The following is a 14,314-nucleotide window of genomic DNA, read 5'->3' as shown; positions in this document are numbered from 1 at the left end:
ATTTGTCTCAGAGGGTGCTAAGTGACATGGAAAGGCTGTAAGAAAGCCCAGTTCTACATTATATTTATCTCACTGTAATATTTCACCTCCACAGCTGAAAGGCAGGGTTTATATCAGTGACCCAACAAAACGAAGCAAATTCTGTCCTGCTTCAAGGACAATGCAGTGCCATGATCTTACCAGCACAGAGCTGGAACAGGGAGGATGCTCCTGAGCAAGTTACTCTTTCACTTATGCACAAGTAGAGTTGAAGATGGGGTCAGAGAAAGTTATGAAACCTGAAGTCAGAGCCTGCAGTTCCAAAGGGTGAACACTGCTGTGTACAGGTTGTGCTGTGCACAGCTACCTTGTTTCAGCTGTACATAATATTTGGCAACTATCAAGCATCTCTGTCTAGGCACTGCTATAATAGAGAGCTGTGTTGTAACTCAGCCTTACATGTTTCAAGCTGCAAAGCCTCAAGCAGTAGTGCCACGTTTAATGCAGGTGCATTGCTGACTTGCTCTTCTCAACCCATTACAAATAAAGAAAAAAAAATCTCCTGAAGGACTTGCCACCTCCTTCCAACTGTGATATTCATGGCATGGTCACTTTTAATTTCCCAAAAATTAGCATGTGCTGTTGAAACTTGAGCAACACAGGAGTGCATCTTTCAGCATATGCCTTCATACATCTTGTCATGGAACTTGCAGATACTGAAAAGCATCAGGCAACCCAAGGCACATCTGGGGAATTTTTCTTTTTGTTTCTTCCCCCCCACCCTTGTTGATTTTTTCTGTAGGAATTTCATGAAGCAACCCCAGCAATGACTCACAGAACACAGACCAGGTCTACAGTTTAGACTCCTACTTTATATGGCAGAACAAGCAACCCAAGGCCTCCATTTCCCAATGTTTTAACATCCGAATGCATTATTGGAATAGATGCTGTTACAAGATTTTGTACCTTAGATTTACCTCTTGTTGCAGGTTAGCTGTTTTTCCCATGAGGAAGTCTTTCCCCTCTAACAGAGCAGTGTTGCAATCCAATACTACCTGAACACGAGCATCAAAAATAACACTTCAAGTGCCCACTAACACAGAGCTATTAATAAGCACATGAGGCTTCTTCCTACTAAATAATAGTTCCCTTGCTCTACTCTTCCATGATGAGGGCAACCAGTGGAAGCTAACTGCCAGCTGTATGGGTAGCAGACAATTCCAATTTAGGCTAAACATGACCTAAGAAACACTGATTCAAAAAAGAGATCACAGCTGAAAAAGCCCTGGAAAAGTCACTAGGGGAGACTTAGAGAAAAGGTACTTTAAGAATGGAAAACATGCCTAGTGTGCAAGAGGTTGAGTTGACTAAGAGCAGGGACACAAAAGTTGCCTTACAGAACTGAAAATAAACAAGGAGATGTTTGTCCACAGCCCAAGCACCTTCTTCTCCTCCAGTGAGAGTTGCTTTCACTGGAACTCACCTGCTGAAATGGAGCCACCCACTAAACCTACATGCTTTCATTTTAGTGACCTGTTTTCCCATAATCACCCACAGATGCACACTTTTCCCTGGGACAAAGGTAAGCAAGTGGAAGATAACTGGTAAACAGAGAGGTTTATTAACCCTTTCTTGCCAGCCACACTGGTTACCAGTTCTGGTTCTATCCTTCTAACCCCAGAGGCAGCTGCAGCAGCATTGCTGGGACAGAGCTGTGTGAACTACTGGGGCTCCTCAGTGCTTGGAGGTCGTTGGTTGCTGTTGCAGAAGAAGCCCTTCTGCTACTCCCTTCCAGAAAAGGGTGGCTGGCTCTGTCCAAAGTTCTGCCTTCTTTTCTCATTTTTCCTCAGTCTTATCTCTCTGCTATCTCAACTCAATCTTACTCATTAATTTTATGTCAAGCTCTGCAGTTTCCAAAACCTACATCAATCTGTACCATTTATCTAGCAGCTTTATAAAGTCCTTTAATCTTTGCAAAGCCTTTCTGCCAGGCCACTAAAGGGACTGTGTTCTTGCAGCTGACAGAACTGCCTTCCCCCAGCAGCCAGCAATGAGCTCAGCAACACAGTCCCACACAGCTTCCCCTCAATCTCACCATCCCTAAATAGAAGAGGACAGGGCTACTGCAGACAGGAGAAAGAAGAAAACCTAAACCGGTGAAGGGAAAAATAGAGAAAGTGGGAATGAAGGGGGACAAAATAAATGAATGAAGATAGGAAGACAAAAAAGGTGAAAGAACAGGAAAAGGGGAAAGTGAAGTGCAAAACATGAATGATGCCCTCTCTCTCAAGGCTAGAGGTTTTCCCCAGTCTCACCTGACTGCTGCATCTGGACCAGTCCTGCACATGCACATTGAAACTCTCAGATCACAGGTGAAGTTTGGACTTTCTTGGTGCTCTGCAGAAGGGTTTATGTAATTTTAAAGTAAGGTTTATGTAATGCTATAACTGCCATAGCAGATAATGTGCATTTTATAGACTGTGGAGCATCTGGAGGCATGGGTGAGGCCACCAAAAACCCTGGATTCCAGTTGTAATAAATGAACCTATGACTGAATTCACTGAAAAGGTTTCAGAGACTTCAGCTAAAGTTGGAAAAGAGCTGTTTCCAACTGAAAAAACCTTGTAGCTACCTGCTTAAATTTGCCTGTTTTTGCTAAACCAAGACTCTACAGGTAGGTGAATACCTTAATGACCGTAGAGCTGGTTTGAATGGCTTTGCCTCTTCTGATCTCATTCCTGTTTGCTGTGGACACCTGGATCAGGAAATGCAGCCCAGGGCTGGGACCTTGAGAGAAAAAGCCCTGGTCCTGGAGAGCCCACCTCTGACATGTTAGAGGTGATCCAGCCAAGAGCAGGAGCAGGTCTTTGTTTTCTAAACACACATAGGAGAGGGCCATTCTTTTTGTTCTGGTAATGAGCAGAGAGTCTCCCAGGTGCTGTTCTGGTCCTTCATGTGTCTAAATATTCATTTGCCTGAGCAGAATCTGCTCATTTTCATATAAATACAGTTGCCCTTGATAGTTCTTTGCAACAGATTTTTTTTTTTTCTTACAAGGAATTAAATGTGGACTGCTTGATTTATTTCAGAGTATTTCTTCCTCCTTTGCAGACCAGTTACCACCTACACAAATGATCCCCTGACCTATGCTCTGCTGAGTGCTCTGCCTGCTCTGCACCAGGAGCTCTGTTCTCTCCCACAGCATTGCCCTTCTACCCTGCTTCTGGATCACACCCTCAGCATCATCCCATTGTCCCTGCAGCTTTTCTGGTTCTGCACCTGCCTCCTGGTCTTTCCCCTAGATACCAGGTAAGAAACCTGCCACTGCTTGACCTCCCTCACCAACAGGGCTTACATTTTTCAGGAAGCACAGAACGACATGGAAAAAAGAGGGATCTAAGATCTATGGATTTCAGCCACTTCTCAGACCTTAATTCCTCTGATGAGCACCACCTGCTAGAGGGACATTGAGGTAAGAATTTCTCATCTTTAGGACCCCATGAAATCTGCCTTCCCATGTTTGTGTAGCTCTGACCTCTCTGGTCATTTTGGGAGCCTTTCCTGTGTCAGCTTGCCAAAACAGCACTTCTCTTATCAGCAATCCTTGTCACTTATGCTACCTGCAAAACCAGGGTCAAACTGACACTCAGGCCAATGACCCTGCACCAACCTTCCCACAGACCTTTATAACCCAAAAAGAAACAGAGACCAACATCAGCTTGGGTGGTAGATAGTACCTTCAAAGGGTTGGATGGGCCATGCAGAGGTGAAATGTCTTCCCCAGTGATGGGACTGAGATCCCAGCTCACTAGACTTCCAGGTCCTTGCTCTTACCTCAGCCTGTCAGAAGCCCCAGTCCTTCTTGAAGCCATCAGGCCATGTGCTGCTGACCCTGCCAAGGCACAACAGCTCCCCTAAAGCGTGGCTCAGCAGCTGTTCAGGTTGTCTGGACAGAGACCCTGCTGCCTTTGCCAACTGAGCCAATCCAAAGGCAACACAGTAGAACAAGTCCTCTCCATCCTTGCAAAAGAGAAACACTTGCTCTTGAAACCTGAGCCTGAAGGCTTGTGAAACAAAGGTACCCTTTAATGAAATAGGATTAATGAGCTGGAAAGGTACGCAACAAAGGGAAAGAAACAACTCCTCTATTGCACACCCCAATCCAACCAATATGGAGATGACAAGATAAAATCAGCTGTTTACTCACTACTTTAAAAGCTCTGTTCTCCCTGGATGCAGTTCACCTTCAGCCAGTGACACCAAAAGAAGGCACTTCTGCCTCGTTCTCTTGCCCCTTACTCCTCAAGAGTTCCCAGAAGCTGGGACTCCAAGAACAGGACCGGTCACACAGAGCTGAGTGGCAGCAAGGCTTCATATATGGGAGTGGTCAGGAGGGGAGGGTGATGTAATGAAGGCCTATCTTTGAGCAGTAAAGGCATGCCACCCTTCCCCCTCCCTGTCCCTGAAGAATTGCCGGCTCACAGGGCAAGATGAGAACAGAGTGGTCCAGCGCTTTCCGTGCTGTACTTTCTCACGGTAAAGGGAACAGTGTAGAGGGTGGGGAGCAAAGATCAGAGTTGAATGGAGACAATACTTTGATGTTAGGTAGTCCCAGGAGTGAATCTGTACTGGCAGAGTTGTTTCTTTTCTTCATGCATCAAACAATTCCCTGCCAAGTTGCTGGTTTTCCCTGGCACAAGTCCTGACAGGGAGGACACTCTCTGCATGAGAGCACTGGTGACCCCATACCCATCCTGACAGAGAAAATCCCATTCCTACACTCTTCCAAGCTGGCTGATGCTAGAGCACTGCCCAGCTCCATGGCCATAGGGGCTGAGAGCTCTGTAGAGGAGAAGAAATATGCATCCTATAAATGGTAGTCTTGGACACTGACCTGGGAAGCACTTGAGAGGCACATCCTGCCCTTCTCCATCAGAGGAAATCTTGAACCCTGTGAATGGAGAGGAAATCTCTCAAGGATGTACCACTGCTGTCCAAAGGGAAAAGAATTCATTTTTGACTTCCTTCATTTCAGTTTTGTTGATGGCTCACTGAAGGGCTTGTTTGACCATGAAAAGCCACATCAGGCATTAGGATGAGGTTTGTCCAATTCAAAGGTTATAAATCTCTTGGGTAGGTCTGTGATCGCTGTATAAAGGGACAGTCCAGGTCTAACAAGAAGTTTCTGTGTGCTCTCAGATGAGGCAATTGGAAAAGGCAGGAGCCAGTCCAGGCTTTCACAAAGTGGAATTCACAGAGTTACTGTCCTCTACCAGGAAGTGCACCAAGATCCACAGGATCATGCAACAGCAACCAAACGAATACCACCAGCTCCAAGAACCAAAACCTTGCACTGACAGGAAGCTCCATGGGTAATTCCCAGATTTGGGTGGGGAAGGGAGATCTGGGAATGACTCCTGCAAGAAGGGCTGCTTGTGCACTGCATAGTGAACAGAACTGGAGAACAACAGTGCCTTTACCCGTTCACAGATTCCTTTTCTAGCCAGAGATGTCCCCTGTCCACACAACACTGTGCCATCTCAGGTAAAGGAGCTATTTACAACACTGCAAGGAGCATTCCTGTGCACGTCACAATCTGGGTCTCTCTTACCCTGAGGAATGGGTCTGCTTTGATAGTGTCAAGGGATTTGAAAGCAGATACACAACTGAGAACCCCTTTTAACTGTCAGGAATGCTGCCTAATAGATTTTTTCAGATCCAGGACAAACTAGCCCTCTCTTACAGATGTAAGATTTGCTCTACTATATTTGCACTCTCCTGCAAATTACAGAACCTCAATAAACTACTCCCTCTTGTTCTGCTGTTTTGGGGAGAGCCTGGCTTTGGAGCTATTGGGAATGAAACAGAAACAATTAACATTGAGGTGTTCTGTTATCTTTATCCAAACAAGAATCTGACCCAACAGGTACTCTTCAGTACAACCACAACTGCAGCAGACCCCATCCATCCCAAGGAAAGCTCCCCACTCGCTCAAGTTGCAGCATGTTTTTTACAGCATTGTTTGGAGACAACCTAAACATGCTGGGTGGGTGACAAACTAAACTAACCAAACTGTAAACACAAAGAGGAAGAACAGAATCATAATAGGTCCCTTCCCCTATCTTTCCACTGTTACTCATGGTAAGAGACAGAGACACAGGGGAGACTGTGCAAAGCTGCCTACCAAATACGAACCGCCAGTACTTGCTGTACCTACAAGAAGATCTCCAAACTCCCCAACCTGTCCAGACTTCTGAATTCTTATCATCATCACCACAAAAAAAATCACTACTTAACAGCATTTTAAAGCTACTATCAGGGCCAGGGAGCCTTACAGGCCCACACGATAAAAGCATTCATGTCCCCACTTCAGAGACAGGACAACAGAGACAATCTTGCCCAGGGCTTCAGAGGAGGTCAGTGCCTGGGCTGGAATAAAGAATCTTTCCCCAGATTCCTTAACCACGTTCCTAGACATCACCTTTCTCCCTGTCACATGCCTGATTTATACAGTAAATCCAGAGGCAGCTGGAAGTGACAGCAGAGGCTGACACTGATCTACTGCACTGTGCCTACAGCTCCACGGGATGTTGTGCTCAGTGTTCCTCACGGCTTTGGTCTCTCCCCCACTGTAAACAGGAAATCCATAAAATGTGAAGGTAGCACCCTCATCTCCTTGGGAAAAATGACAGCAGATTAGATTGCAACAGAGGTGCTGGGGGGAAGTTCAAAGTGTTTGCCACTTAATGGAAAACTTGCAGATTATTACAGAAGGTTGTTGGGTAACTAATCACCATTAAAGTCTAACCTAAGCAAGAGGGCTCTAAAACCAGAAGAACACAGACTTTCCCAGCAAGAGCCAAGGTCCACTTTCCATTCTGCTCAAGAATCAGTAGGACTTGGAGACGAGAGGCTCAGAAGTTATTCCTGGACATGAATGAACACTGACCCACAGAGATGTGAGTGTGCAGCCCACCCAAACTTTGCCTTGTGAGAGCTGTGCTTCTCGGGAAGCCCCACAACTTCCTGTTCCTTTCTCAGCAGTTTCTGCTGAAGGATCAGCTCTACTGCTCTCGGAGCAACAAATGAAACCTCTCAGCATCAAATTCAGCACGTCCTGGTAAGCCAGAATCTGTCCTTGGTTACCTTAGAGTGGCAAGATTTCAATGGGACCACAAGGGAGGGTCAGGGAGGCCTCTCAGAGAGGGTCAGGCACAGCAGCAGTGCAGCCACCCCCCAAATCTGTTCTCCCCACTTGCCAACCTGCTTCCCCAGCCCTGGGGGTGCCTTCTGCCAGCACTGCAGGGCCACTGGGCTCACAGAGTGGTGGGAATCAACCCAGCCAAGAGCCACTGATGGCTGTTAGGTGCTGTGAGGGAAGAAATCCCACTGAGTCCCTGAGAAGGCTGTGCATAAAGCTCTAATTTGCACTGAGTGGGCAGGGACTATGTACATTCTGGCTACTGCCAGGCTTCAGAGGGCAAACCTGTCTTGGGGATGAACACCCAGAAGCAAGAGTTTCATGGGCCTTTACACTTGGGATCCCTTTCCCTGCTGTGGGCAGGTGAGGAGGGTGCTCAGCAGACATACAAATAGCTCATATAGCAGTACACAGGAAAGGTGCACACCATGCAAGACAGCTCACGCCCTAAATGAGAATCTGGATGTACAGCTCTTTTATTCCAGTGCTTCCCAGCACTTCATACTCTCTGGGTTTGCTCCCCAGAACAACAGCCTCAGGAAAGAAATGAAGTTTTCTTTCTGAAGAAGTCACTCACTGCAGATCCAGTACTGTCCTAGTGCTTCAGGCTCACATTTAGCCCAGCTAAGGCTTGGGCAATACAGTTCATGTCTGGGTGGCCATTTGCAACCCATCAGTTTTGACCTTAGGAGAGAAACACACAGCACAGCTCAGTCTTGGTGCAGACCATGAGCCATAGCCCACGTGTGGGACAGGCTCCTCTCACAGCCCACCACAGCAAAGCAGCTGAGCATGTTCAGCTTCCACCAGCCCAAGGCTATACACTGAAACTGTGATAAACTGTGGTAACTTGTTTGTTCATCAAAAGAATTAGAATATTAAAGGGGGAAATATAAAATTAAAGTATAAGGGACCAGCTTGCTTGTTAAGAGATAGGGGAAGCATCTGTGAAGTTGGGAAACAGCAACTTGTGGGATTTACTAAAAAAAAAAAAAAAAAAAAAGGACAATAAGGAAGCAACTGCTACAAACTGCAAGGCTATAGACATATTTCAAAACGCAAGACCACAGGTATGATTAATCACCATTTAGGGAGCTTTTCTTAGCTTTTTTTTGCAGACACAGGCTAAGGATGTTGGGGGATGGCTGGAGCTGATTGTGAAATCAGCGACCACCAGGCGGCGGCCACTGGAGTGGACAGCGTGGGAGTGCTCCGGGTACGCCCATCACTGTCCGGAACCGATTGTGAAACCAACGATCACCTGCCTCGACACAACGCAGACACGATGCAGAGGGATGCTCAAGCTACGCCCACCGCTATCGCAAGAGACGCGAATGAAGAAACCTCCAAGAAACTATAAAAGAGACTGAATAAGGGGGGTGTGGTGTGGGGCACTGCAGTGTGGGACACTGCAGGAGGGGCGGCTTGGAGACCCCTACCCACCCAGCGCTGTTTTGCTTGCTACTGCTTGCTGTAATTAATAAAATTCTAATTGACCTTAAAAAGGCTGAATCAAATTATTCGCCTCAATTTATCACAAAACCACTGGGTGACTCTGTGCTGTCCAGAAGGGCAGTCACAAAGTTCCTACAAAAGAAGACTCCAGAGACAGGAGCCTGTCTTGACTGGCCTCTGCACCTGAATGCAGAAATCTGGCAGGTTTGGTGCTTGCAGCATCTCCTTCTCTGGGCAGAGCATAACGCAGGACTGAGGAAAGGATAGGTGCTCAAACACCAACAAGTCTGTCCTGAGAGATGCCTCATGCTACCAGAACAGGACTCACACCTCAAGTAGAGATCAGAGAAGAGTCCCTGCCTGGTTTGTCTCCTGCCTGTTCCAGTCTCCTTCAGGGCTTGTTTGTTTAGGTGCTGCAAAGGCCACCAGAAATGGCCATTTACTTATGAGAGATCAGAATACAAACCTCTGCCTCAAAGCACTTGGAACCTATGTTGGAAAATGTGAGGGGGCCAGCTGGGCTGGAGGCAGATCATGTACCAGCACAGCTCTGGGAACACACACCTGGCTCTGGGAGGAGCACACAAGCTGCAGGGGCTGGACACACAGCCCTGCACAGGAGCTCGGCCCCAGCAGCTCTCCCCCTCCCACACACAGGGGCTGCTCAGCCTCTCTGGGCTGGCATGGGGCAGATGCTGGTGCCTTCCCATCTGCTGAGCCCACAGCTGCTCCCATTTCCTCTGCCAAGTGAGACCCACAGATGCCTTTGCCACGTTTGCACTGATCTCTGGGGAAGGCTTGGTTTGTTTGCCCAACCTGCCAGGGCTGCAATTAGCTGGCAGAGTGGGCCAGTCACACCTGCATGGCACAGCACAAAGCTGCTTAAAGCCCTTTCTATCCATCTGAGCCCCTTGGGCCCCTCCCCTTCCCAGGGAGAAATGGCAATGCATGGGCTACCACAGGCAATGCCCTCCCAAAGATCAGGGTGTCTCCCACAGGTCGAGAGCAGGGGTACTACAAACACAGACACCTCCTAAACTTTCAGAGCCACAGCAACCCGTGCCATCAGGCACAAATGGACTTTTGCAGAGGGTAGAGTGGCCTTTCATGGGAAAGGCTCTCCCCTTCCCATGCAGAGAGAGGCAGAAGGGCTTCCCACAGGCTGGAGCAATGGTCCCACTCTCCCCAGCTAACAGCTCTGATGCTGTGGGTATAACCATTTCCTGAGAGCTGCTGTGCCTCTGTCTCCCACCTTGTCCCCTCACAGTTGCCCCACAGCATTAAGGAAGAGGAACACTTGGCAGTGAGGTCAGCCTGGTGTGTCACAGGGGTTTGTGGGAAACAGACCTCGGGGTTTAACAGGGCTGCTTCCCTGTGAGAGCTCCCACAGCCAGAAATGAACCTTGAACTCCAGCAGGGCAGGACAGAATTGTGCAGAGACAGAAGACTAGATAAAAGAGATTACCCTTTTATAGATATGGATTTTTTTAAAGAGAGCAGGAAGGAGCAGGAAAGAGAGGCAGAGTCCAGGGCCTGGTCTGACTGTTCACATCTGAGGCTACCAGAAAAGCTGGCTGCTCTTGAAAAGGCTTCCTGACTCCCCCCATGTCACTCTGGCCTCTGCCACACAGATCCCACCAGCCAGGAGCTAATTTGAGCTCCCGGGTGAGGACACAGAAACACAATAGTGACAGGAATGAAAAGCAGTGGGGAGGATGACACCCAGGAGACTTATTCTTATCAAAAACCAACAGTATATCAAAGAGCATCTGTGAAGACAGGGAAGAGCCTTTTGTAAAAGCCACAATTGAGCCAAATCCTGCAGTTTTTACACTCTCTCAGGAACCCCATGATGAAGACTGTCCTAAAGAGGGACCCCTGTGCCAGGCCAGGCACACTGCACACCGAGCAGTCACACACCCACGGCACAGTCACTGCTTGCCCTGTGCATGTGCTTTTTAATTAGAGCTTTTATTTGCAAAGCATCTCTTACAGAAAAGACAAATTGCATTACTCTCAGCTTATTAAAATCACACTCAGATTTTCTCAACTGCTAATTATACCCAGGCAGTAGTGTCAGAGTAATTAAAGCTGGGATGGACGTTTGGGGATACAGCTGTCACCCAACTCCTTCCTGTGCCAGGCTCAGCTGAGCGCTGCCCAGGCACAGCCCTGCCATGCCACGAGAGAAGATGATGCAGGTGAGGCCAAGCACCTCCTCAGCACAGGGGAGGAAGCCCCCCTGCACCAAACCTCCCCAGTTACAGCTGGGCACCCACCCTGACTGTGCTGCAGGGGCTGGGGGAAGGGATAATGTGGCCTTGGGGTTACAGCACTGAGGTGTGGGGAGTGAAAGGGGGTTTTCTCCTGCTTCTGGTGCTAAATGATTGCAATAAATCACACTGCATTGCCTGTCCAAACCTCCATTTGCTTTCAGGTAAAACAGATTTTGGGCTTCCCTGTTAAAATTAAGCAGCTCTGGGAAGAACCCACAGAATGGACTCTTGCTGGCACCCAAACACTTTAAAGCCTGACTGTGGCACACAACAGACCTGGGAGTGGATTACACAGGGGAAGGTGTGAAACCCTAGAAACTGAGTTCCAAAGAACTGAGAGACAGCCATAAAAGAGCTTACAGACCTGTGAGGAGCTGGGAGCCCGCTGGAGAACCAACTGCGCCTCTGCCACATTTGGTCTTGGCAGAAGGGCACCACAGGTGTGCAAACAGCACAGCAAGCACCTGCCCCGAGCTCAGGCACCTAGAAACAGAGCTCTCAGGGCACAGGACCAGGTAAGCCTTGGGCAAGTGGGGATTTAACCCCAGCACTGGCTTCCTGCTGCCAAGGGGATGCTGTGGAGAGTATCACCTCCAGGAAGATGGAGTGCTAATTAGGGAAAGCAGATAAAGACTGTATCTCTTTCAAGATGAGTTTCCTTCCCACTGAATTCCTCACAGTTTCAGTGCTCAGCAGGATGCAAACACATCCTTAAATGATTTCCTGGAGCCTAGTTTAAAGATCAGTCCCTTCAAAAGCAGGAACATGCCAAGATCAATTGCAGACTCAGGAGAGCTCTAAGCATGCCAGCTCCAAAACCACCAGGTTTTCACTACAGCCAGTTACCTGTCAGGTGCTAAGGGCCACTGCTACCTTTTCATATTTGAAAAGGCTCCCTAGACTTCCTAAGCAATCAGCCTTACTTAAGTACCAAGGGGAAAAAAAATCAGTAGGAAATTTTACATTTCAGAAGCAGCACGATGTGCCTCTGCAATATATCCTGGAGAGGCAAACCCACAGACAGAGTTCACAAGGGAAGAGAAGCAGAGCTCACAGACACTGGATGTGATCCCAAGAACTTTTTTAATCCAAGAGAAGAATGAATGATCAAAACTTCACTTGGGAAAAGCTGAGTGGGGTGTCCTGTGGATGCCAGAGGCAGCATGTTCAATATATTTACTTGTGACCCAGTAATGAAATAGTAAAGATAAGATATGGAGCTAGCAAAAGTTGTGGAAAACTTCAAAACTTGAAAACATCTGTGAAACAGGGCAACTAATAGCTGATGAAATTCAATATAGAGAAATATGTAATGCCAGGCTGTGATAAACCAGTATGAAGGATAGATATATATTGATGGGTTTGAGTTAGAAGAGCCTTACACCATCATTAAATCTCTTACAAAGATCTGGGGGGAAAAATGCAGCAAGAAGGAAGCAAGAATTTGTTAGCTCCTGATTCATTGGCTCTTACTTAAAGCTTATAAATGAAACTGGGTCTGTAAAGAGGAAAAGTATTCCTTTGAAAAGGATAAAGAGGACAGGGGCAGAGTTAAGAATCAAAGCTGGCAAATCAAGCTACAGCCATGGAAACTTTTGAAAAAAAAAAATAACTCAGTAGGAGGAACTTACCTAAGAAATGATATAACAAAGATTATGCCCAACACACTGAAAAGTAAAGTGTTTTCAGTCTAGGGTGTTCACTCAAGTACAGCTAACTGCAGCTCCTTTGGAATAGCATTGAAATCTGTCCAAATAGGAGAATTCCAGTCAGAGGTCATTGTTTTCATCCCTTAAAACACGTGTGCAGCATTAGAGCACGCCACAGGAACACAATGCCTGAAAAGCAGAGGCAGGATTCCCAAGAGCTTCAAGCCTTCCTCTCCCTACCTGGAGCCTCTGGCAGGAGGTATCGCCCAGCTCATCTCACCTGCAGCCTCCGAGCAGAGCCGCTCCCTCCATCCGCCCCGGCCACACCTGCGCGCCGCGGTCCTACCTGGAGCTAAGTGGCATTTTCCGTGCGGGCGCTGCGGCATCTCAGGGGTCCTGGCAGCACATCCCTGCCTGGCCCAGGGAGAGGAGAGCCTGTTCTCCAGAGCAGCCGGGCCGTTCCCCTGTGGGTGAGAGGCTGGGTCAGTCCCAGTTCTTGAGCTGGGCACTAGATGGCACAGCCGGGAGGCGGCTCAGGGGAGCCCGGGCTGGGCGGGCGCACCGGGGCTGCCGCTTGCCCAGGGGGGGCTGCTGCCGTGGGGAATGCGCTGCCAGCAGCACCATCCCACGGGGGTGTCCCCTCCACGGGGTGCCCCCGCTGCCACTGCCCTGCTGCACCCCCTCACACCCCGTCCTGACCAGCCCAAGCGCCGCCTGGGCTGCAGGGAAGCTGGATAGCCCAGCAGGGGCTGTGGCATCCATGCCCCTGCCTCCTGGATCTGCTACTCCTCACCAAGCTCAGGCTCACTGAATATACCTGGTTCACAGAGCAGCCCTGTATTCGGCTCAAACTGCGTCAAAAGGAGGGTAGAAATCCACCCTGGGAGGGCCTGCCCTGTTTCACTGTGAGGCTGCACCTTGCTCATCAGCCTCCAGGACAATAAACAGCACCTGATCCCCGGAGTGTGGAGAGAGACAGCCAGGGCCAGGGACCCCATCAGTGGTCCCTCTGGGATCAGGCCAGTTCTGGGGAGTGGCACCCCAGCACCTTTCCTTTGTCCTGTGGGATGATGGTGCAGAGGAGGGAAGCACTTAGTCACTGCTCTTAAAGCATTTGTCACAAGGTAGCTCCTCTAAAGCAGCTCACTCTTCCTCCTGGTTTTCTTCCTTTTCAGCACTGCAATCGCTGAGGCAGGACCTGCATCCCAGAGCCTTCCCAACTTCATCTTCCTCAATTTCTTTAAGGTGTGGATGAAATTCCTTCCCAATGAACTGTGTGGACTGACGCGATGAGGCAAACATGGGCTAAGCCACACAAAACTGCTGTGGTAAGCACAGGAAAAGCCAAAGCGCCTTCTGTGGTAACAAAGAAAAAAGTATGGGAAGGTGGAAGTTTGTATGGTGGTCTCTGCTATTCTGACATTAGAAATTCACTTTACTTCAAAGGTTAACACAGTTAATGCCTCTGCTGAAGATCACAGGCTCTGACAGCCTGCCTGGAATGCTCCGTCCGTGGCAGGGCACAAGGGACAGCATGTGCGGGGTGGCACTGAGGCGAGCAGCAAGCTCTGTGCACAGGGCACAAGTGGCACACATGGGTGTTATCCAAACCAAACCTGAGCCTGGCAAAGCCCAAAAGAGCTTTTGTGCTGAGCAGCTCAGCGATGCCAGGTATTAATGACACAGACAAGTCTCCAAGGAAAAGCCTGTTTGCTTTTCCAGCAGCACTACCCTTTCCTGTCTGTCTGCTCATG

At 48.6% G+C, this 14,314-nt stretch overlaps 1 protein-coding gene and 1 long non-coding RNA gene across 3 annotated transcripts in view; one reads left to right on the top strand and one right to left on the bottom strand.

Annotated features, from left to right (window-relative positions):
* GGT1 (gamma-glutamyltransferase 1) overlaps positions 1 to 12,991 on the bottom strand; it is a 30,608-nt gene extending 17,617 nt beyond the window's left edge. The window contains exon 1 of one of the 2 annotated variants that reach the window (XM_053994219.1): positions 12,907 to 12,991. In XM_053994219.1, coding sequence (XP_053850194.1) covers positions 12,907 to 12,923 — 17 coding nt within the window. In that variant the 5' untranslated portion in view covers positions 12,924 to 12,991. Of the gene's footprint in view, positions 1 to 4,186; positions 4,319 to 12,906 lie in introns of those variants that run through there. The other variant, XM_053994221.1, reaches the window with a different exon arrangement.
* On the top strand, positions 6,809 to 8,685 carry LOC128816532 (uncharacterized). The gene is made up of 3 exons (XR_008439930.1): positions 6,809 to 6,938; positions 7,021 to 7,099; positions 8,286 to 8,685. It is a non-coding gene; the product is annotated as an uncharacterized LOC128816532 (long non-coding RNA).
* Positions 12,992 to 14,314: the final 1,323 nt, after the last annotated feature.

This window comes from Vidua macroura, chromosome 18 (genome assembly GCF_024509145.1).
Source record: "Vidua macroura isolate BioBank_ID:100142 chromosome 18, ASM2450914v1, whole genome shotgun sequence".
NCBI lineage: Eukaryota > Metazoa > Chordata > Aves > Passeriformes > Viduidae > Vidua > Vidua macroura.
The sequence above is the reverse complement of the archived record's forward strand: the minus strand, read 5'-3'. Positions and strand labels throughout refer to the sequence as shown.